Source organism: Rhineura floridana, chromosome 3 (genome assembly GCF_030035675.1).
Source record: "Rhineura floridana isolate rRhiFlo1 chromosome 3, rRhiFlo1.hap2, whole genome shotgun sequence".
In the NCBI taxonomy this organism is placed as follows: Eukaryota; Metazoa; Chordata; class Lepidosauria; order Squamata; family Rhineuridae; genus Rhineura; species Rhineura floridana.
Window position 1 is genome coordinate 68,386,080 of NC_084482.1, and position 25,095 is coordinate 68,411,174.

The 25,095-nt window shown below is 42.6% G+C and overlaps 1 protein-coding gene across 1 annotated transcript; it reads left to right on the top strand.

Annotated features, from left to right (window-relative positions):
- The first annotated feature begins 262 nt into the window (after window positions 1-262).
- Window positions 263-22,022, top strand: TRIM16 (tripartite motif containing 16). Its single transcript, XM_061616470.1, has 6 exons — window positions 263-1,301; window positions 11,928-12,023; window positions 16,902-17,135; window positions 18,764-18,935; window positions 19,035-19,130; window positions 19,537-22,022. Exons 1-6 carry the CDS (start codon window positions 738-740, stop codon window positions 20,139-20,141), a joined length of 1,767 nt encoding a protein of 588 aa, XP_061472454.1. The 5' UTR covers window positions 263-737; the 3' UTR covers window positions 20,142-22,022.
- The last annotated feature ends 3,073 nt before the right edge of the window (window positions 22,023-25,095 follow it).

Genomic DNA, 25,095 nt, shown 5'->3' on the forward strand with positions numbered 1-25,095 from the left:
TACCCACATTTTGTTTTAAATCTGGTGAAGGGCTGGTACTACTACTACTACTACTACTACTACTACTACTACTACTACTACTACTACTACTACTACTAATTTTACACTCTATGGCTGTAATCCTATGCCTACTGAACCTGGCAGTAAATCCCACTGGGAACCTGTGAGCCTCCAGATGCTGCTGGATTTCTTACAGCTCCCATCATCCCTGACTGTAGGCCCTGCTGGCCAGGGCTGATGGGAGTTGGAATCCAGCAAGATCAGGAGGGCCACAGAGTTCCCTATGCCTGTCTTAGATGGTTCTTTTTCATTCCTCCCAAGCTACAGTCCGGCTCCTCAAATGCCTGTTAACATCACTTGGGAGTTAAGTTGAATGAAGGAATGAGTAATAGTTCCACGTATTTCCTGAACTACATACCAGCTCTTTCTGGTTTTGGCCTCCCCCCTCCTTTTCAAAATAAAGGAGATAACTAGCCACCTGCGGATTGGTGCTTATCTACAGCTCTCTTATCAGGGAAGAAGTCAAACATGCCAGCTGCTTACCTCACTTGATGGCAACCTGCATAATTTTAAGTCATGCTCCTGGAGGGAGGAAAGAGTTAATATCCTGAGGCACTCAGGAGTGTTCAGGTGTGACTGTTCTTTCATTTCTTGACTGTGCAGTTGCAGTGCAAACACCTTAGAAAGTAGCAGCTGTTGGAATCAGAGAAACTGCTCTGTTCCGGAGAGACTAGAAAATGGCTGACCCCAAATCAAGTTGCCCTGAAGAGCTGTTTCAAGAATTGGCCCTCCGAGACTCCATTCCTGTGGCAAATGGATCACAGTTCTGTGAGGAAGAGTGTGAGAGTGTAGGACTGAAAAATGAAGTGGAACTTTTCTCAGACCCAGAAAGAAAAGACATTCCCAGCAGCAATGGAGTAAACTTGAGAGACAATCTGACTGAAAATGGATCTAAAGAGGAGCTACCAGGCTCTATTGGGGAAGGGGATGCAGTAGAGGAAGAAGAGGTCCTTTGTGACTTCTGCTTGGCTGAGAAGGTGCCAGCAGTGAAGTCTTGCTTAACCTGCATGGTAAGCTATTGCCAAGACCATTTGCAGCCCCACCTGGAGAATGCCAAACTACAGACCCACAAGCTTATGGATCCACTGAAGGACATTGACATGCAGAGCTGTGAGGCCCACAAGAGGCATCTCAGTTTGTTCTGCCACAGTGACCTTGTGTGTGTCTGTGAGGAATGCCTTGCTGATGGACACCAGGGACATAAGGTTATTACCTGTGGAATAGCCAGGAAAGAAAAGGAGGTAAATTGTGGATTTCTGATTACTATCAATGCAGTGGGGCAGGGGGAATATCATGGCATACTGAGTTGTTAGGAAATATGGGGCCTGCCAACCTGTTCTCTCTCTCTCTCTCTGTCACACCCCCCCACACACATGCACAGAGCCTTTTACATGTGGATGGCTGGTTTGCAGGCCAGAGTGCAACAGAGTGATTCCTGCTTGATACCATGTTGAGATTATTAGAACTGCAAAACTGCCAGTGAGTAGGTTGCACTACCTTGCTTCTGAGTAAACATGACTAGGATTTTGCTTAAAATGTTGGATGCCAGGGTTTTTTCATGATTATGTAGCTGGAATGTTATGAAAGATAGAAGGCCATCCCGTGGGAGGGATCAATCCCTCTATGCAGGGGAAATCTAGCAAAGTTGGATGAACAACAGTTCCTGCTTTCTGTTAGGAAATAGTGGTATTGTCAAGCGTTATTTACACTTGGGGCCTGTTTGTGATTCTCTTGAGTTCAGGGCACCTGGAGATTTTACAGTGTTGGTAAGGACTGAGCCACTTGTGTCGCCTGCCAGCGCATGCAGAATTTGGCACAGATTAACTTTTGGCACTTGGATGCAGATACTGGGAAAGCTGTGACTGAGTGTTGATTCATGCCTGTATTTCTGGAAGTTCAAATGACTGGCTCAGCTCTTAGCAGTATTTCTGAAACTTGATGAGGCCTGGTACAAAAAATGTGGCTGCCACAGGGCAATAGAACCAAGTGAAGGGGTTTCTATTGGATGCAAAAGAAGGACTTGTCATTTCTCTTCTTATGTTTAGTTCTCACAAACTCTAGATTCTCATTGCCTCTGTCCTTCCAGTCTCTGGTTAAAGATTTTAGAGGCTAAGAAGGCAAAGGCAATATATGGATGGAATAGGCAGCTGAGGGCCATGGAAACAGCATTTCAAGAATTTAGATAAGCTCAGACCCCTAGCTTGGTAGACATAATTCATAACGTTCAAAGCTCAGCAGACAGATTGGCCTAGTATAGCAAGGTCCTGAACTTCAGTGAGTTTCCAATATATGGCACCAGCTTGGGTCAAATAGCCAAAGTTAGTATTGTTGTGGTAATTGTGCACATGATAATTCTTACACTCTAACACCAACTACACCCAGTGGGGTTTCCAGTTAGTATGGTTTAAAGGGCCATTGTATGAAGTTGGGCCTTCTCAGTGGTGTCATTCTGGTTACGGAGCTCCTGCCTAGCTGAGATTCAGAAGACAGCTTAGAAAAGTATTTTTTTTAAAAAGATTATTGAGATTTTTGATACAATATAAAACAATGCAATGCCCGCCCCCCAACAAAGCTAAAAGGGGATGGAGTGGGTAATATAATGTCATGAATAGTACAAAATGACATCAAGAATTCCAAATTTCTCAGGTAATCAATGAAATTTGCTGCTATAATTGATATTCAGAAACATTAAACAATATGAAATGCATCAGGTTTTGTTCTTTCTTGACGTGAATGTAGAGAGTGTGTGATTTTTTTGCTAGAACAGCAATATTCCAAGTGTTCTTATACCACAAAGAGAGGTCCAATTTATCCAGAGTCATTCATGTTTGGAAAAAAGAAAGCCATGTTGCAAACAGCAAATAACACCATCAAGCTTTTGAACATTATGTCTGCGTTACAAAGATTGAAAGGAGGGCCAATTCGGGCACCATCTGAATACAAAACTTAATAATTTTTGAGACTTCCTCAAAAACCATTATCCAAAAGGATTGAATCCAGGAGCAGCCCCAGCAGAGGTGGAAAGAGGTACCCTGGCAACCGCATGCTCTCCAGCTTGCTTGCTGGAGAGGCACCTAGTTTTATCTGCGAGAGCTGTACTAAGATCCCATACCCATACCTGTGCTATATTTTTAATGTAGCTTCTCTGATTTGTGCTAAAATCAATTTTTACCAGTTCCTGTGTCCATATATTTGACCATTGTACATCATCCAGTTGGAATCCCAAATCCCCCTCCCACAAGGCTTTCAGACCTGTCAAGTGACACATAGGTGCATTAATTCTTTATATAGCTCAGCAACCCATCCTTTCCCTGACCCTGAATTCAGGGAAATAAATTCCAGCCTTTACTTGGGTGGTAGCGTGTACATGGACAGTTGGATCTAATAATAAATGCATACTTTGAGTGAGTTGTAACCAATTCCAACCATACAAGTCCACCTGTAGCTGCTGTTGTGTGACCGGGTTGTCATTTGTGTAGAAGCCTTGTAACCTGATATATCCCTTCATTTCCCAACGGGCTAGCAAGGCTTTCACTGTAGGGTCTGTCACAGCTGGATGTGACTGTAATGAAAGTGATCAAAGTGATATTCGAGGTTGCCATCATTTCCAAACTTGGAAAGTATATAGCAGCAGATTATTAATCTTTCTTAAAAAGGACATTGAAATATGATTGGAGGGGAGAATCCAAAAAGGGCCACATCCCAGGTCACTGTCCTCCAGACATATCTATAACTTATGCACATTTAGTACAATACAACACAATTGTCTCAGTTGGAAAGCATCACAATATGTTACAAGGTGTGGTATTGCCCCTCCCCCTCTGTCCGGTTTTCTATAATATAATTTCATTGCTAACTGTGGTTTTTTAAATTGAAAAACAAACTTGTTAATGTGTTGTTGCCACTGTTTAAAGATTGCCAGATGGATGGGGATAGGGAGGACTTGAAACAAAAATAAAAAATATGGAAGTATTTTCATATGTATTGCTGCTATCCTGCCCAATATAGAAAGTTGTAGCTTAGGAAAGTATTCTCATGGTCCTTTGGAACACAATTAGAGTGGCCTCATTGGTATGATTTGTTCCTGGCCCTTGTATTGTACTGCATTTTGCAAGATATTCTGAACTGGTTTTAAAATGCTGCTTTTAATGTTTTATTTTTATGATTGTGGGTAGATGCTCTTGGCTCTTAGGAGAGGAAGGGCGGAATATAAGAAATAGTAAAATAACGATTTCTTCCTTTCCATCTTTCCTTTCTATCAAAAAGAAATTCATACCCATTTTCTCTCTCTCATAGTTGTTTAAGGTGGCTGTTCCTTAAATCACTGAACAGGAATGCGTGTTTCGCCCAATGTGAAAAACAATCCATTGTGTTTTTCATTCAGATATTTTAGGCAAAAACAAGCGAGCACCAAAGATGTCTAGAATTTCTATACCCCTTTTAATATATAGCTTAAAAGTAAACAGTCTTACAACTATCATCTCAAAAGAGTGTCCTGTATGTAGTCTTAACACTATTTTCTTGAATTAGGGTGCAGTTTTGAACAAACAAGCATGGAGGAGTTCTGATTTCATCCCTCTTGGAATAATCCTTTCCATGTCCCAGATTCCATGTTGAGACTTTCCAAGCCTGAGGGTTTTATAATGTAAAAATAATTCCAGATATTGCTGTGAATCATAGTTTAGGTGGAAGAGACAGACATTCATAGTTGTTATGACTACCTACGTAGAGGGTGTGAGCTCTTTATTATTTGTGACCTTTCCTGTTCTCCAGGATATAACTATTATGACATTTTATATTTAATACCAAGGGGATTCATATAAGGTTTATAATCTCTATTTCCCATCTTCATTTCCTACTAGGAAGAAAGACTCTGGTTATGTACACATCATACAGAGCTACAGTTCTTAGCACCCTTAACAAACTACAGTTCCCAGGATTCTTTGGGGCTTTAAACTTAAGGAGTATATCTGCAGCCTCAGAATCCTTTTCCACTATTCTGAATCCTGTTTGGTACACAGAACTGTTCCTTTCATGATCTCAGAGAAAAGGCAGACAAATCATGTATTTTATCATTATCATTTATTTAGAAGTATAGCCTGCCGCAATCTAAGGGTCCCAAGGGGCTAAACATGGAATGTCTTGATAACATTTTAATGAATATCCAGTTAAAAAGCTAAACCCCAATTTTTATAGCCCCATCCCACAAGTGGTTTCTTTCTAGTCTCACAGCTAAAATGAAAAGACATTTGTAGAAGACGCTCAAATCCGTGAGGTGAGGGTGTTCCAGAACCAAGAGCTCCACCACAAAGATCACCTAAAGGTGTTTGCTGTCAAAACCTGAACATATGGATGCTTTATCACAAGCTCTTTTCGGGCATTCTCCCCACATTTATTTATTTATTTCTATCCCACCCTTCCTCCCAGTAGGAGCTCAAGGGCAGCATGCAATTACAATCGCATGAGGGGGAGAGCAGGGCCATGCTCTCTAACCCTAACCCTGCATCCTTGCTTCTGCCCGCTGTCCAGGCATCGGTGGAAAAGGTCTGAAGTGGAGATCCAGCTGTATGCGTAGGCTACTCATGTGTTTTAGAAACCCAATACTTCAGGGTTCTAAAAGGTGGGGAATCTATTTTATTAATAAAAGTATTCCACTATTTATATACATGTGTATAGCAGGCTCCCCTCTTCAAATCTCCCCCCCCCGCCCCATGTGTGGACAGTAGGAGGCAGGGCCAGAAAATATGGCTTCTACCCTGTTCTGCAACCTAAATTAGCTCAAAATAACCAACTCAACTGATGCACATATATATTCATTTCATGGTCTTCCTATTTCCCTAATTGTATCTGTGTCAGAATGCTTTCCAAATGCACTCATGTATTTGTTAAAATATTTACAACCCGCATTTCCATCTAAAAGTCCCCTAAGGTGGGTGGCTGCCATCTAATGTATCTATCCATCCATCCTTGAGCCTCTAAGGGCAATAAAATGTAAAATACAAGATGCCCAACAACAATTAAGAACAGAGAGCCAGCCACTTATGGGGTGGGGAGAAATAATAAAAGCTCATCACAGTAAAACACTTGGTAAAATAAAAACATTTTTGAGCTTTGCTGAACACCAATATGGATGGGGACAATCAGTCTTCTGGCAGGGAGGGGGGGTCCCATAGCCTGGGGGTCGCACTTGGAAAGGCCCAGCCAATGGCCAACCAAATGTTTGAACATGGGGTCAGCTTCATATGATGCCTTCAGTCTGTATAAGCAGGTTCATATGGGAAAAGGCGATCCCCAAATAACTTGGTAGTAATGGAACCAGCTAATGTTGTGTATGCTGCATTTTGCCCTGGCTGCAGTTTCCAAACGCTTTTCAAGAGCAGTGCCATGTAGAGTGCATTGCAGTCAGTCTAGATGTGACCAAAGCATGTGCAGCAATCCCAGATCTGCTTTCTCCAGGCAGTTGGCACACTGGTTGAAGCTGTGCAAAAGCATTCCTAACCCACAACTAGCCCCTGACAACCTAGCAGACCGTGACTCCACCGTTATAACAGTTACCTCTGAAGGGATGGCCAGAACACTGTCTTGTCCTGTTGCGTTGGATGAGTTTCAATTTGTAAGGATCGAGGATGTGGACAAGATACTTGGTTCTGTCCCTTTACCCTCATGGCTGATAAAAACTAGCAAAGTGAGGATAGCCAGCTGGGCTAGGGAGGTGATTAATGCCTGGTCCCTGCCTGTTTAAAGAAGGCAGGGGTAAGACCACTCCTTAAGAAACCCTCCCTGGATTCAGAAAATTTAAGAAATTATCACCCAGTTGCTAATCTCCCCTTTGGGGCAAGGTCAGGGCTGGCTCCAGGTATGCCGGGGCCCTTGGGCACCAGCCTGTCCCGGGCCCCTCCGTTCCCCTTCTGCGATCTCCAGCAGGAGCACGGATCGCAGGACAGGAGCTTCTGAGCCACCCGCTATCCCCCCACTTCAACTTCCTTTCTCTGCTGTTTTTTTGCGGCTGCGTGCACTGCGCACGCAGGGTTGCCATCAATCCAGATGGTGGCCAAGGTTTCCGTAAGTGGCTGAAGCCTCTGCGGCCATCTTGGTTGATGGTATACACACGCGCACATTGCTGCCATCAACCAAGATGGCGGCAGAGGCTTCAGCCCCTTATGGAAACCTCTGCTGCCATCTTGATAGATGGCAACCCTGCGCGCACTGCAAAAAAAGTAGAGAAAGGTAGGTGAAGCGGGGGGATGGCAGGCGGCTCGGAAGCTCCTCCTGTCCTGCGATCCGCTGCTCCTGCTGCAGATTGTGGAAGGGGAGTGGAGGGGCCCCTGTAGCTCCAGGGGCCCTTGGGCCAGTGCCCCACCTGGCCGCCCTTTAGAACCGGCCCTGGGCAAGGTTCTTAAGCACGTGGTTGTGGACCAAATCCAGATTCTCTTGATTTTCTAGATCTATTTCAATTGGGGTTCAGAATCATAGAACAGGAGAGTTGGAAGGGGCCTATAAGGCCACTGAATCCAACCCCTACTCAATGCCGGAATCCAAATTGAAGCATACCCGACAGGTGGCTGTCCAGCTGCCTGTTGAATGCCTCCAGTGTAGGACAGCCCACTACCTCCCTAGGCAATTGGTTCCATTGTTGTACTACTATAACAGCTAGGACGTTTTTCCTGATGTTCAGTTGAAATCTGGCTTCCTGCACCTTGAGCCAATTATTCCTTGTTCTGCACTCTGGGACAATTGAGAAGAGATCCTGGTCCTCCTCTGTGTGGCAACCTTTCAAATACTTGAATAGAATCATAGAATAGTAGAGTTGGAAGGGGTCTATAAGGCCATCAAGTCCAACCCCCTGCTCAATGCAGGAATCCAAATCAAAGCATTCCCAACAGATGGCTGTCCAGCTATCATAGTGCTATCATCATCTCAGTCTTCTTTTCTCAAGGCTAAACATGCACAGTTCTTTCAGTCTCTCCTCATAGGGCTTTGTTTCCAGTCGCCTGATCGTCCTTGTTGCCCTCCTCTTAACTTGTTTTAGTTTGTCTGCAACCTTTAAGTGCTGTATCCAGAACTGGACACAGTACTCAAGATGACGTCTAACCAGTGCCAAATAGAAGGGGAACACACACTTGGAAACTATATTTCTGTTAATGCAGCCTAAAATAGTATTTGCATTTTTTTTGCAGCTACATCACACTGTTGGCTCATATTCAGCTTGTGATCAGCAACAATCCCAAGAACCTCCTCACATGTAGTATTGCTCAGCCAAGTATCCCCCATCCTATAACTGTGCATTTAGTTTGTTTTTCCTAGGTGTAGAACTTTGCTGAATTTCATTCTGTTGTTTTCAGCCCAACGCTCAAGCCTATCAAGATTACTTTGAATTTTGTTTCTGTCCCCCAGGGTATTAGTTTTCCATCCCAATTTTGTGTCATCTGCAAATTTGATAAGCATTCCCTGCACCTCCTCATCTAAATCACTAATAAAAGTGTTGAAGAGCACTGGGCCCAGGACAGAGCCTTGCAGTACCCCACTCGTTATCTCCCCCCAGTTTGAGAAGGAACAATTGATAAGCACTCTTTGAGTGCGATTCTGTAGCCAACTGTGGTTCCACCAGATAGTTGTTCCATCCAGCCCACTTTTAGCTGGTTTGCTAATCAGAATATTCTGGGGCACTTTGTGAAATGCTTTGCTGAAGTCGAAATATATTATGTCCACAGCATTCCCCCAGTCTACCAGGGAGGTCACTTGATAAAAAATGAGATAAGATTAGTCTGCCAGGATTTGTTCTTGATAAATTGATGTTGGTTTCTAGTAATCACTGCATTGTTTTTCAAGGTGCTTACAGACTGACCGCTTTATAATCTGCTGCAGAATTTTCCTAGGGACTGATGTCATGCTGATTGGTCTGTAGTTCCCAGCTTCCTCCTTTTTGCCCTTTTTGAAGATAGGGATAACATTAGCTGTCCTCCAGTCATCTAGCACTTCACCCATTCTCCACTATTTCACAAAGATAATAGATAGTGGTTCCGAGAGGTCTTCAGCCAGGTCCTTCAATACTCTAGGATGCAGTTCATTGGGCCCTGCAAATTTGAACTCATTCAAAGTGATTAGGTATTCCTTGACCATTTGTCTATGAATCTGAAGCTCTAATCCTGCCACTTCAGCTTCACGTTTGCCAGGAGGGTCATAGACTCTCTTTTGGAAGAAGACTGAACCAAAGCAGGAATTGAGCATTTCGAGCATTTCTGCCTTTTCTTTGTCATATGTTGTCATTTTGCCATCCTCATTGAGTAGCTATACCACTGTTTCTTTTCTCTGGCTTTTACTATGGATGTACAGTAGGGCCCCCATTTATAGCGCTTTGCTTTACAGCGCTTTGCTAATACAGCGGTCTCAATTAGACTAAAGCCCCACTCATATGGCGCTTGTTCCACTTTTACAGCGGTTGTCGGGCATCGCGTGCCATTCTATTCAATGGGTTCCGCTTTACAGCGGTTTTCGCTGTACAGTGGGGGTCCAGAACGTAACCTGCCGTATGAGTGGGGCCCTACTGTACCTGAAGAAAGCTTTTTTGTTGCTTTTAGCATCTTTTGCTAACCTCGGGTCATTCCCAGCTTTATCCTTCCTGATGCCATCCCTGCAATTTTGTGATACCTGTCTGTGCTCTTCCTTTGTGGCCCAGCCTGCCTTCCACTTCCTATATGTTTCCTTTTTTTGTTTTCAGATTATCTCTAAACTTTTTGTGAAGCCACATTGGCTTCTTCTGCTGTCTTCCACCTTTTTTCCTTGTTGTAATTGTTTGCCATTGTGCCTTTAGAATTCCCTTTTTTAGAAATTCCCACCCATCTTGGACTCCTTTTCTCATTAGGGTCACTTGCCACGGAACCTTACTTACCACTGTTCTGAGTTTATGAAAATTGGCTTTCCTGAAGTCCAGGGTACATGTATGGCTACCCTCAGCTTTTGCTTCCTTTAAAATCAAGAACTGAAGTATAGCCTGGTCACTTTCCCCTGGAGTTCCCATAACTGCCACTTCTTCCACCAAGTCATCTCTGTTAGTTAGAATCAAGTCAAGGATAGCTGATCCTCTAGTTGCTTTCTCCACTTTCTGTAGGAGAAAGTTATCTCTGTCACAAGTCAGGAATTTCTTGGAGGGGCTGTGTCTGGCAGAATTTGTCTCCCAACAGATATCGGAGTAATTGAAGTCCCTCATTACTACTACATCATGCCTCCTCGAAACACTGGCAATTTGCTTTGCAAAAGTTTCATTCTTGTCTTATCCTTGATTGGGTGGTCAGTGGTAGACTCCAAGCTCATCCTCCTGTATTTCTGTGCAGGGATATATATATATTTAACATATAGCGTGACTCCGCCTCCCTTTCTTTTCCTTCAGTTCTTTTGGAACAAGTTATATCCTTCAATTGCTGTGTTCCAGTCATGGGAGTCATCCCACCAAGTGTCAGTTATACCTATCAAGTTGTATTTACCAGAGCTTGGAAAAGTTACTTTTTTGAACTACAACTCCAATCAGCCCAATCCAGTGGCCATGCTGGCTGGGGCTGATGGGAGTTGTAGTTTTAAAAAGTAACTTTTTCAAGCTGTGGTATTTACCTCCTGCATTAAGAGTTTGTTTGTCCTGTTTGTTTTTCATACTTTGGCCATTAGTATATAGACATCGAAGACCAAGTGATTTATGGCCTGGCTTCCTTCCTACATTTTTATGGAGAGTGTTACTGGGCCCCATTAGAGCTGTTCTTTCCATTCCTGTTTCTGTGCATAAGCCTTTGTCAGTCATTACCGCCAAGTTTGTCTCCATCTTCGCTAGGATTCAGTTCAAAGCTCTCCTGATGAAGTTCTCCATGCTGTGGCCAAACACGTTCTTCCCTGTCCTTGTGAGGTGCAACCCATCACTTGCTAGTAGTCCATCTTCCAGGAAGTGTAGCACATGTTCCCAGAATCCATATCTCTCGCCTCGGCACCACCTTTTAGGTTTAGGCCTGGTTTAGTTTGCCTTGGTTGCCCTGTACAATGACCTATGTTGGGAGAGAGACAGGGGGAGTGTGTCTCTGTTAATTTTCCTTGATCTCTCAGCAGCTTTTGATACCATCGACCATGGTATTCTCCTGGAGCAGCTGTCCGATTTGGGGTGGGTGGCACTGCTTTGCAGTAGTTCCAGTCCTACTTGCATGGTGATGCTTGGAGAATGCTGTTTGGCCTAGTGGAACCTTCAGTGTGGGGTTCCGTAGGGTTCAGTCTTCTCTCCCATGCTGTGGTGGCCCCCTGCCTGTGGCATGCTTTCCCCAGGGAGACATTTCTGGTGCCATCTTTATCCATTTTTTGGCACCAGGCCTTTGGCCCCTGATGACCTCTTTTTGTGAGGTGGGATTTGTACACCAGCCCTTTATTTCTATTGGTTTTTTTTAATTTGGTTTTTGATTGTCTGAGATTACTTTTTTTCTTTGTTATGTAAGTTGCTTTGGGTCACCTGGTAAGAAAAGAGACATAATAATAGTAACAGTAATAATAACAGTAGTAGTAGTAGTAGTAATAGTAGTAGTAGTAGTAGTAGTAATAATCAGTTGCAAAGTTGGGTTCCAGGAGTGCCCTCCCAAAGCGCACACCTTCTCCTTCAAGGGCAGTGCCTGGTACAGATTAGCTAAGTTTTCCTTACTGACCAGCAACCCCTTTGTCTGGCTGAGTTTGTTAGCCCATGACTGCACATTGAATGTAACGTGCAGTTTGGCCATTGTGGGATACAGTTCCCAGTTTGAGTGCTTTTAAAGGAAAATGGATACTACAATTTGATTCATGGCTTTCTAACAACTGCTATTGTGTTGTTTCTTTCAATAACCTCTGATTTTATCTATCCATAGTATGAACTTCATCAGCTCCGAGCAGAATATGAGTGGAAGCTGAAGTCGGCAGAAAATGCAATTGTTAAGCTGCAAAAGAACTCTGAGTCTATAGTGGTAAGATTTTAACTAGACATTGCTTGAAGCTCAGGTCCTGTTTGGTTTGGCATTGAATCAGCTGTATTTTACTATATTAAAAATGCATTCCTGTAGTGTTTTCTTTGCACGAACATATTATTATAAGGAGGCTGTTTGTCCATGGACCTTGGGAATCCATTGTGAGCCCACAAAACAATCTGGACCAGGGCTGGCTCCAATTTTGAAGAGGTCCTGCCCTCTGGTGTCCTCCCTCAGGCACAGCTGGTAGTGGTAGCAACAGCAGCAATTCTCTAAGGGTGGTTGGGAACTGACATTTTCTCACAATGTCCTGGAGCAGCCTGGTGCCCTCCAGATATTTTGGACTACAACTCCCATCAGCTCCAGCCAGCATGACCAGTGATCAGGGATGATGAGAGTCATAGTCCAAAACATTTGGAGGGCACCAGATTGGGGAAGGCTGTCCTGAAATATCCAATGTAGTGCCACTCTGGGAAATTTAAATGGTGGCTTGCAGACCCAGCTACTTGGTGTGGGGGACCCTAGGATGGCGAATGCTGATGCTGGGCATGATCTGGACTATTGTCCTTATAGAAAAAATTGGGACTAAAGTTTGTAGTTTAGTAATTGAGTCACTTGTCCCTCTCTCACTTGTTGTTCTTCCGCTGTTCTCAAAATATGGTCATAGAATGTGTGACCTACATTAGTTAGGGTCACAACCCACCAAATAAACATTTTCTTAGTTTCTTTCTTCACAGCACTCACAAATTTATAAAGTACTGCTGTATTCCCCAAAAAACATTTTGTTTCTTATGCCAAAATCTGTCACAAACCTACTCCCGGATCAGCATTCATACTGACCAACAGCACTTTCTGTCTTGTTTGGATTAAGTCTCATTTCTTGCATGTACCAAATCTGGGGGTGAGCGGGGGAGTGGCAGATTTAGTCCCTGTGTAGTTTTCTGCTGTGGAAATAGTTTGATGATATCATCCAGTAGATTAACCTCTCTGCGTCATGTTTCCCCATGGCTGACAGGTTCCCACAGGGTTGGTCCTCATTAAAATAAGAGAAAAGTGACTAATGCCATCCATTGTCACCTTCTGGAAAGTTTCTTAAACCACACAATGCTTCTGCCAGCCTGGTAGCTGTCTGAGGAATATAAAATATTCTCTTGCTTGCTCCTCTGGCATAAGGATTCATCTCTAGGTGGGGAATCTATGGCCCTTCAGATGTTGTTGGACTGCAGCTCCCACCATCCCTGACCATTGGCCATGCTGGCTGGAGCTGATGGGAGTTGGAGTCCAGCAACATCTGAAAGGCCATATGTTCACCACCCCTGTTGTAGATGATCCTGACTCCTTGTTGATCAGCTATAGCATACTCCTAGTTATATGACAGTTATCGACAGACTGATCTGGTTAGGAGCCGGACACCTACAGGGTCTCTAAAGTGGAAGGTGGTATTCTCATTCTCTGTTGTTCATTCATTTTCATTGTGCCTTCTCTCCTTCAGCAGTTTTTCTCTTCCTTTGCACTTGCATCTTATACTAAAAGTGACATAAATTTCAGCATCACGGGCACACACGAAAACCTGGCATGTGCACTCATATCATTTAGATGGCTCTAAAGGGGACAGAGAGATTAAGGATATGAGAGATATACCCTCTCTTATTTTAATTAAGGCTGACTTGCAAGTTCTTAAAAATACATTTGGTCAACATTTAGTGTCTCCCTCTCTCTGTGAAATATTTCTCCAAACTGCCCCCAGCTTGCCTTTTTTGCTGTTTCCTGTTTCAAAGCGCCTGTCATGGAATTCCCCCTAGAGTGGAATGACATTATAATATAGCATCATCCTGATGCCAACGTGAGGGCAGTACTTCCTACCTCACTCTTGGTGGACTCTTGTGAGGGGGAAAAAGGGGTGTCCACCAGGAGTCTAGGAGCATCATTGCACCACTGGTAAGTTTGCCACTGATTCATCCTTTTTTGTGGCCTTCACAACATGATCCCCTCCCTTTTCACCCTTCAAATGGGATGGTGGAATTGGGATCCACATTAAAACCACTTGTTTCTGGATTTTTCCTATTTCGTCTTGATATGCCATGGTCCCATTCGCATCACCGCAAAACATTTCTGCCTACAGGCCTGACTGATTCACTTTACCTCGTGTGTCACAGCCAAGAAGACTTTTACAACTCCCCTACTTCTCTTCCCTTCTGATTGGGAGGAAGATGTATGGTAAAACTGTCCTCATTGCTTAGCAAGAGGTTGCAGATCACTGGATTACCAAGAGACAGCGTGAACACTGTAGGAATTTAACCATTTGGGAAATGGGTTGCCCTGGAAATCTGGGGTGGGGAAATAAAAAAAATTTCTTGCCACTTCAGAGGACATTACAGACTTAACCTAATGTATCTGGTGGGACTTCCGGGAAGGGTGACTTCACTTGTGCCTGCTTTTGGGACGGGCTCCCGCCTCAAAAGAAGCTTATTCAGATATAAATCAGTCAGAACATTTTTTTTTTGACTGATGAAATTTCTCCCGGGCAGGGAGAAACGTAGAGATCAACCTCAAAAGCCTGTTTTTGTTGGGAGGACTGGATTTCATTAATTTATGAGATAAGGTCCAGCCAACAATGCCGGACGGACTTTCGAACAAGCTCTATCTGCTTAAGCGATACGTTTATCTTTTCTTTAAAGAGAGAACGGACTAACAGGCAAGCACCCTTCTTTCTATTATTTTTTTTACTTGGTTTAAATTGTTGCAGCAAAAGGAGATTTGTCAGATTGATCGGCTTTAGACAGCTTCTGGGTGAGCTATAACTCTTCTCTGTTATCCACGAAATTAACAGCTTATCTCTGTTTCTGTCGCAAAAAGCTGTCCTGGAAGTGCATTCTAAAGATATACACAGAAGAGGGATTTCTATTCCTGATTTCTATTCCAAGGAATATTATATTGTCTGGGACTATTCTCTTTTTGGTCTATTTTATTTTGACGAATCTGCTTCTTCACGACGCCACTAACTGTTTTGATGCTGGGAACTAAATTTGTTTTGCATTCTTGAACATAGAGAGATAAGGCAGGTTGCTCTGTTTATACTGTGATGTCATCAAGCCTGGAATATTAACCCAATTGTTGCTGAAATAAGAAGTGGTTTTTCTTTATTTTTGTTTTGCTTTGTTTTCGTGGTTTTAAAAATGGCAATCAAGAAAGTGGCTGAGAATCTGGAAGTAACTATGTTTCAGAAAATAATGGATGAGATTGAGATAACGAAACAAACCCTGCGACAGGGTAGTAAGGAGCTGAAAATTGAACTGAGCAAAATGACGCAGGAGTTTAAAGAAATAGGGGATCCTGTGAGAGAGGAGAATGAGATCAGAGATGAGAAAAGAAAAAATAAAGGGAAGATACAAGCCCTGGAGATTGGAACAAATGTGGAATTGGAAAAAAGATCTGGAGTTTATGGATTTTAGAAATAAAATCTACTGTTTGGAATTTAACGTTATCTCTGAAGAAATTAATGAAGATATTAGAGATAAAGTTATCAATGGCTTGGATAATCTTCTGGACTGGAATGATGTGATGGAGCTTGATATAGAGAAAATCTATGGAATTAACTGCAGCCATGTGACAATGGAAAAACTCTTAAGAGATGAGCCAGTGCATTTTGTAAAAAAGAAGAACACAGATATGACTTTACAACAGTATTTCAGCAACTTATTCAGAATGGATGGCAAGAAAATATTTGGGATAGAGGAAATTCCCATCAGACTCTTATTATATGACTATGACTACAACAGCAAGATTATTATGGAATACTGATAATGGAAGATTGGACACTGAAATTACTGGACTTAACAGGACTATTGAAGATGGAAGATGGAACTAATAGGGATAATGGAATAATGGCTATTGAAATTATTGGACCTAACAGATTCTGATGAGATGGATTAATCGAAATGTTTATTTGGACTATGGTTATGACAATAAGATTATTATAATTATTAACGAGATGGATTAATTGACATGTTTATTTGGAGAAAAATTGATAGATATATTTCTTAAAGAATTGAAACCTCTCTTTGACTTTTTGTGGAAAGAATAAAGTAATGTTTATGAGATTTGATGATTAATTAAGATAACTACTGGAGGAAAGTGATTTTATAATATGATTTAAGAGACAGGATTGTTATATATTGTAGACCTATAACTGATTTGATATGTGACAAATGGGAAGTCAACATTTTATTTTTTTTTGTTTAATCATTTTTGTTTTGTTTTGTTTTTTGTCTTTGAATGTTTTATGATTTTGTTTTCTATGTTTTATGAAAATTTGAATAAAAATTATTGTAAAAAAAAAAAAAAACCTAATGTATCTGGTAAGCCAGAAATTAGATCTCAGCCCTGTTTACTTTTCCAACGCTTGAGTTTACCTCTCCTATAGTGGGGACAGCTAGGAGAAAAATGTGAATTGATCAACTTATTAACTTATGAGAAGGAATTATGGGGAGGAGGCCACATAGTAGGATTAAGGAAACAATATGGATGCATTTATTGATTATATTTATATTCCAGCTTTACTTTGAAGAGCTCAAGGTATTGTACATGGTTTTCTCCCCTTTCCCTCATATTCTGTCTTCACAATCACCCTGTGAAGTAGGTTAGGCTGAGAGATAGTGATGGGCTAAAGGCTACCCAGTGAGGTTGCTAGCTGAATGGGGGACTTGAACTCTGGTCTTCCAGGTCCTCATCTGGCACTCTAGCCAGTAAATCACACTGGCTGTCTAACCATTACACCATATTACATTGTAGTAATTATGCTGGTAATTGACTGTAACAATAAAGAATATTATTATTTGTAATAACAAAGGTGATTATTTCCTTCCCGCCCCCCGGTAGAGTTCAGTATCTGAAGTGAAAATCTTGGTGGAAGAAAAGTTTGAGGAGCTGCTCCAAGCAGTGAAGAAGACTCACTCTGCTGTACTAGCTTTCCTGGAGGAGAAGGAGCGTGGTGCAGTTAATCATGCTAATGGAATAAAGATCCACCTCGAGCACAAGCGAGTGGTGATGGAGGAATGCAAAAGCAGGCTGGAGAAGATGGTCACACACAGCAGTGACATCATCTTCCTAAAGGTACTCAAAGTGGCAGTGGTGCAAATGGTCAGTCGGTGTAGCTGACCCAAAATGCTCAAAATGACATTAATGGAATGCAACTCTTGCCGTCTCATTGTTTTTGTTTATGTGAGCTGGTCCTGATCCTGTGTGTTTTGTATGTGCTAAGCTGCTGATCAGGCCAAAGGCTCATTATAGTCCAGCATCTTGTTCTCACAGTGACCAACCAGATGCGTATGGGGAACCCACAAGCAGTACCTGAATGCAACACCACTCTCCCCTCCTGCAGTTTCCAGCAACTGGAAATCAGACGCATATTGCTTCTGACAATGGGGGTAGGAATAGCCATAATGGCTAGTAGCCATTGACAACCTTATCCTCCATGGATCTGTCTAAACCTTTTAAAAAGCCATCCACGTCAGTAGCCATCACGTCTTGTGGGAGGAAATTCTGTAGTTTAACTGTGTTCTCTGTGTGTGTGTGTGTATTGGTGTGACCAGCTGCTGTTCTGGCTTTGGGTGAGCAGCTAATGTGTGCTTTTGAGTGAACTGCTGATGTATGAATGAGTAGCTGCTCCTATGCATATTTCTGCAATCCTGAGTCTTTGGGCTCAAACTTCCTTGTACCTTGAGGCTGGGGAGCTGTCCCACTTGCCAGAAGCAGGTAGAGCAAGCCTGGGGCCAGGAGGCCTGAATCAGCAGGGGAGCTGTCCCTCAGGCACAGTAACTGAGCAGTTTTGTGGTTGGCTCTGTTGCCTGCCTCTTCCTGGATCACCAGCAGGGCCCTGACCTGGAGTTCTTGCTGCTTCCTCCTTGTGAGTAGGGCTAAGAGATTAGAAGCCTTGGTCTGCCAGACAGAGATTGTATTTCTGGGTCTTGGATTTGAGGTTGTTTTGAACAAGAAAAGTGGAATTAAAAATTAATAACAATGACAAGAAATAGGACGGTTGCTACACTACCATGGCTTGAGCCAATCATGTGCAGTTTGTGTGCACCCATGTATGTAGCTACTGCAGAAAGGCAGTTAGTTGCAGAGAGGAATGGAGGCCCAAGCAGTGTCTTCCTCTTTAGTAGATGGGGAGGGGAGGCAAAGTACTCTTTTGCCCTGACTAGCTGTGACTCCCATGAAAAGCACCCTTTTGTACAGCTTCTATAGACACCAATGCAAGCTGTATTTTTAAAGATTCTGATTGCTGTGGGGGGGGAGTGACATTTTTAGTGGGGAGACCCAAAACTGCCTCCTGCCCTGCAGTTAGATTTTTAAAACAATTGACACCAGTGCCAGTTCCATTGTCACTAATAGATCCTTTTTTTAGCCTAATTGCTGTACGGGGAGGGACCAAGGAGGGGGAGCCTATAGGCTGGCTGTGGTGACCCTTTAGGCTGCATCTGCCCACAGGTCAGTGGTTCGCCACCCCTGATCTACAGTTTTGTAAAAGGCTGAGGACATGGTAAATCCTGCTCTCCTGCAGGTACGCCTTGCCATTCCAAGGCTTTTGTGGGAGGGATGAACTGCTAGCTGGAACTGTTAGACCAAGGTGGCATGATGCTTTATCCCAGGATGAATGCTTTACAGTGTTTAACTACTGTACCTTAGTGCAAATTTGCAGAAAGCTAAAAGGATCTATGTTTGTGGGCATTTATTAATAGGAATACTGTGAATTCAAGAAAAGTGAAGGAGATGACACATTGCCCAGTGTCTACATTGGCCTAAAAGACAAATTGTCAGGCATTCGAAGGGTAGTCTCGAAGTCTACTGAACATCTTTTACAACTTTTAAAAACTTTGTATAAGGAAAAGTTGCAGGAGTTTGCCAAGGATGGTGAGTACCATCTATCCATTAATCTATCCATCCTTTCCAATAATCGTTTCTTCTATTGTTCCTGCAGCTAAGCTTGATATGTTACTTTTCTTTTTACAGAGGATGCTGGCATCAAAACAATGGTGTCTGCAGTTGTTCCATCCAAGCACCGCCTATCAGCCCCAGAGCCAAAAAGCAGGAGTGACTTTTTCAAATGTAAGCCATTGGCTGATTTTTGGAGCAACTCTCCAATTTCCTCTTCTTTCTCTGCTTTTCTGTTTAAAAACAACCAACGCAACTCGGAAAAGAAGAAAATACAATCAAATTAGTAACAGTTAAGACTTTTTCTGTTTAAAGGGGGGGAAAAAAGAAACACTAATGAAACCTTTAAAAAGTAAGGCTAAAACAAATATAAGAACAACCAAATATAAGAATAATAATCAAGTGTAAAATTAGTAACAGTAAATACATTTTTTAAACAAATCTCTGTATATTGCAGACAGAACAAAACAGATGAAATCTGCATAATTTGCTCTTGTTGTAAATATCTAGTTGCATTTTCTGGGTGCAGAATTCTGCATTTATTCAGTGACAAATATATATTTCCTCTGTTCTTCCACAGATACTTGCCCATTAACATTTGATCCGGTTACTGCTCACCGCTATTTGAGGCTCTTGGAAGACAACCACAGAGTCACCAACACCACACCATGGGAGCACCCATACCCAGATCACCCAGAGAGGTTTGAGCATTGGCGTCAGGTGCTGTCGGGCAAAAGCTTATACATTGGCCGCTACTACTTTGAGGTTGAGATATTTGGGACTGGTATTTACATTGGCATGACGAACAAGAGCATTGACCGGAAAGGATCAGAAAGCAACACTTGCATCTCGGGGAATAACTTCTCCTGGTGTATTCAGTGGAATGGCAAGGAGTTCTCAGCTTGGCACAGTGATGTAGAGACACCATTGAAAACCCAGGGATTTACCAGGATAGGAGTTTACCTGGATTACCCCAGGGGCACCCTCTCCTTTTATGGCATTGCTTCTGATGCCATGACTCTCTTGCATAAATTTGAGTGCAAGTTCACTGAACCTCTCTACCCAGCTTTCTGGCTGTCAAAGAAGGAAAGCAGTGTGCGGATTGTCAAGTTGCGAGAAGAGGCTGAGCAGAATCTGGCACCCGTTTCTGCTCCCTTGGAAAAAGCAGTTTCTTTTGGCATCTGAGAGCAAAGTAGTGGCAAGTACTGTATAAAAACTACCGAGTCAGGATAGAGGCATTGATTAAGTGATGTGATCGTGGGCACTACTCACTCAGGTGTGGACTATTTCTACAAATATATCCCTGAATTAATTTTAAAAGAGCAAAGGCAGCTAAGAAAAGAATATCAAAAATCCACATTAGGGCTATACTTTTCTTTGGCCAGCCAACATGTCGGAAAATTGGGTGAATTGAATTATTATTCATTACATATTTATATTTTTGGTTGCTTACTAGTCAATTAAATATCTCCTCCAAATTGAGAAATAAAGCTGGGGGGAGGTTTTGCAAGGGCATGCTGCTTACTTTGTGGGGAACTGATGCAGCTTTAAAGACTAGCACTGATTATTTGGGGGCTTGCCTGCTCCCCACTGCTGAACTGATACAATTATAAAGAAGCATTTTTTTAAAAAAAATGGCAAGTCTCCAGTTTTCTTGTCACATGGCCTAGATGAGCATTGTAGCATTAGAGCTGTTCAGCTTTTGAAAACAATTATTCTTCCTTAGGAAAGGAAATTGTGGGAGTATTGTCTTAGCTGGAATGCATAACTTAGCTCAGGTTGAATAATTTTTTGTTTATTTTCACATTTTGTTTTTGATTTTTTAATTTTGATATTGTATTAATATTTGATTTTTGCATACACTGTACTGGCATCTATGGTGTGGATCTTCAAAATAAATAAATAAATATTACCGTGACTAAAATGAGGCTGGATAACCTGGGCCAGATGAAATTGTTTCAGGGGCTAGACCTGGTTTGTGGGCCACTAGTTGCCCATTCCTGGATGCAAAGCAGATCATCATTGATTGTTTGTGTAAATACTAACAGTCTTGTACCTGACATTGCTTGGGAATCCTAAGAAACCAAACAATCTGTGCAGTTTTGTAATCATTGGTTAAAATCAGCGCAGTTTGAAAGGGTCAGTCTTCCATTTGATTCAAAATGGCATCCAATTGTATGCAACCATAGACAAAAACTTGCCTCTTGATCTTAGGAGCCACCATGCAAAACTTGGTAACGATATCTTAAAAGGTGTCCAGTGCAGAAGAAACAGTCAAACAACTTTCAAAAATATATACTATGTACCAGGTGCTTGCAAAAATGAAATGAGCAGGGGCCCTGCCTACAGATTCACAATATGTGGCAAGTACCAAGACTCTTGATTGAGGACAGAACCAGTGAATGGGTCATGTGAACTCGGATGTGGACCATTCTGGCCAAGGATGCTGCCATGGGCTCCTTTGGGAAGCAGGGCCGCATACAAATTTAATCAATCAATCAATCAGTAATGGAATGAATTGTTCATTATATATTTATAGCTTCAGTTGCTTACCAGCTTTTTAAACATCACCTCTAAACTGAGAAACAAAGCAACAAGTGATCAACACTTCCCTTTAAGTGATGGCATTGGAAGGATTATATTTTTCCACAGAACTGCTTTCTTTCTGAGGGAAGTGCACTAAAAATAACATTTTATTTGATTTTAACTTTGCTAACTTCCAAATTCTGGAATGGAGGAGAATTGTCTGATGACAAAACTTTTTTCTCTCCAATGCAAGTGCAAATGCAAACTGCTCAGGCACAAAGAAGAGTCTCCCACCTTCTCCCACTGTACAAGTTCTCCAGTGTTCTCTGTTCTAGTCAAAGACTGAGTCGCTGAACTGACTTCTGCTACTTCTGCCGCATGGTGATGACGCTTGGGGATTTTGGAACAATCCGTCCCATTCTTTCCTTCTGAAGTATTTTAACATTGCTTATCTTTGCTGGGTATCTGTGGTTCCTGGGCAAAGCAGATAGTTCAAACTTTATCTGAAATGGATGTTGTAAAGATAAAGAAGAATCAGGTTTGTATACTCTAATCCCACTTAGCTATAATATGTTATAATAAAATATGCTTTTTTTCAGTAGTTTCCTAGTAAAATTAGTATTGGGCCTGGTGCTAGCAGGTGGCCAGGTGGGGCCCTGGGTGGGGCCTCTATGGCCCAGAGGAGCTCCTACCCTTTTAACGTGGGAGGGTAGAGCTCCTGCTCCACGATCCACAACAGCATCAGGTCATGTGAACAGCTGCTACTGAGTATCGCAGAACAGGAGCAACCAGGCACCCCCTTCCACGATACAGGCAGTGTGGGCTTAAATAAGCCCAGCCACCTCACCTACCTGTCTTGGCAGCATGCATACCCCATAGACACCCAAAATAGGCGGGGGCGTCCCTAAGGGGTTGATGTCCGTTACCATCTTGGGTGATGACAAATGTGTGTGTGCAGCATGTGGGGCATGCCCACTGACATGGGAGGTTGGTGTGGTGGGTGGTCCTATTTAAGTCCTGCGCCGCCTGTATCAGGAGGGGATGTTGGGGTGTATGGTGCTGTGGATCCAGGACAGGCTGGTGCCCAAGGGTCTAGTCTGGCACCAGCCTTGGCTTGCATACTAATACTTGTTAATGGTATTACTACTGACTTTATACACAGCACCATTGCAGCAATTCACAGCTAAGAAATGAGATCCCCGCCCCTTCCGCCCTGCTCATGGAAATAATCTAGATTGCGACTTTTTGTGCTCTCTTGGATTGTTTTTCTCACCACATTGATATTGGGAATGCTCTATTTTGGACATTGTATACCTCTGCGTTCCCCCTTTAAGCATTTAGCTCTTGTCATGCATTATACGGCTGTTCATGCAGTTACTGAGAAGTAGGGCTGTGCCGCTGGCCTTACTCCATCTCCAGCATTCACACATCACAGGATGCAGGTTCATATCATACATTTCAAGCGTATCCAACACATTTAAAGCACATGACTTCTGCCAAAGAATCATGGGAACTCTAGTTAAGAGTGCTGGGAATCTGTAGCTTTCTGAAGGGAAAACCACAGTTCCTGGAATTCTTTGGGGGATGTGATGTGGTTTAAATGTGTTTTGGATGTGCTTTAAATAAGTGGTGTGGATCTGTGTCAGGTTTTCAGCTCCCAAGGAAGCCTTTGTGGGTAGAGACGATTCGGATATTTTACTCCTCCAGATATTAAGTGTTAGGGTGCAACTCAGCTTGCACTGAAAGCTGATGAGCCTTCATGGGAAAAGAGTAGATGGAGAGAGGAACCTTCATACTTTCTAGACTGTCCTTTCCTTACTAATCTGTGCTGATCTTTCTTCCAGTGCTAGGCTGTGGGCACACTAGTCGCTTCAAAAGCAACAAGAATGGTTTTTCTGGCTGCATTTTGAAGTGACTCTGCCCTCGGCTGGACACACCTCCCTTCCCCACTGCTGACTTCAGACCTTTCAGTACAGTCCACAGCAACATGTTGGGCCAATCACTTTCTCTGCCTGAGCTTACAGCAGAGCATTTCCATTGGCCACACCTGGAAGGCAAATAGGTTGATCTACCAATCAGTTAAGAAATCTCTCTGAAGCTGAATAAAAAAACACACTAGAGCTGATCTGACCAGGTTTTAGAGTAGAAAGAGGTGGAATTTGACTAGAGTAGTGTGCCCTATTTTCAGAAAAGAGAGGTGGAGACACACTGGAACTAGCACAACAATAAGTGTCTCTACCCCTAGACTAATACTCTAAGGGTTGCTGACCTCACTTCCTACTCCCTCTCTCTCTTCTTCCTCTCCTCCCTTGGAGAGGAGGCCCTTTAGTTCACTCTTCTCTTGAGATGCAGGAACAAGCATGCCTTGTTGCATCTCCATCGTAGGTAGCTAGAACTGGGGATCTTTCCTATCAACATGTATTTCCTTTAATAATCGACAGTTTATTGTTTTCTCAAAGCTAGAGTCTCAGTGAGATTGTATCCAGGGGAAAGTGTGTTCCTTCAACAGGGATTCTTCTACAGTCCAGCTTCTGCCAGCATTTAACTTCAATACTAATAGGCATCCATGCCTAACATATGAACGGAGACAGAGGAAGCTCATGACATAGGGAGCAAGGCAATCAGTGTGTGTCCACTCCCCTGTAACTGTCTGAAGACCCGCTTAATATATATAATGCAGGAACGTGTAGTGGTTTGTAAAGGAGAGTCTGTTTGAAATGTCTGTGCTCTCTGGCTATAGAAACTTATTTCTGCTGTTTCGTATCCCAATATTTCAAATGTTTTCAGACATGTTGTTGGGTCTCTTTGATTGTTGCCCTTAAAAAAACAAGCAAAACCCAATTAAGCCAGAAAGTCTGGTTTTACAATTATTTGATTCCATTGACATCAGTATAACTGAAGTCAGATTATATTGGTGCTTTTGGGCAAGCTAATTGGCCTGACTATGTGTGTGGCTTGCTCTCCTGAAGTGACATGCACCTATTTTCCTCTGATAAATGTTGCAAGACGTGGGTTTGTTTTGGCAGAATGTGAGAGGGAGGATTAACAGTGAGTGGCCAAAGAAAGACATAAAAGAAGCATTGGACGGTTGCTGCACAGGGTCAAATAAAGGATAATCAAAATGTGGAGTTACAGTTAACTCATTCATTTTATATATCACCAAATTAATCTGAAGACTGAGTAAATAAACATGATCTTAAGACAATTGTTTCAGGAAAAGTGGATAGAAAATCCAATTTTGGCAAATCTCAAGGCAGCTATTTCAGGAAAGCCCAGAAACACATTTTCCCACAAGGGGGCAGTATTGTTTCGTAACAGATCTGATGTGCCTGCTGTGAGTCATGCACTACAGGAGCCTGATTTCATGTAATGTTTTCAGGGAAATTTGCGCTCAAGTGCTTTAAAGGGCTATTTTTGATTAATGTAAGTATATCTCATCACCTCCTGTTGGCTCTTCAGAATCTTTTGCAGGCTAGTAGTAGGGCATTTCTGAAACAGTGCCTGGAGCCTTGGAGGCGGTAATGGGTTGGTTGTAGGGAGGGGCGAGAATTTGGATTCAGTTTGCATTTCAAGCAGAACCTATCTAATCTGCACTTTCCGAAACAATATGAGA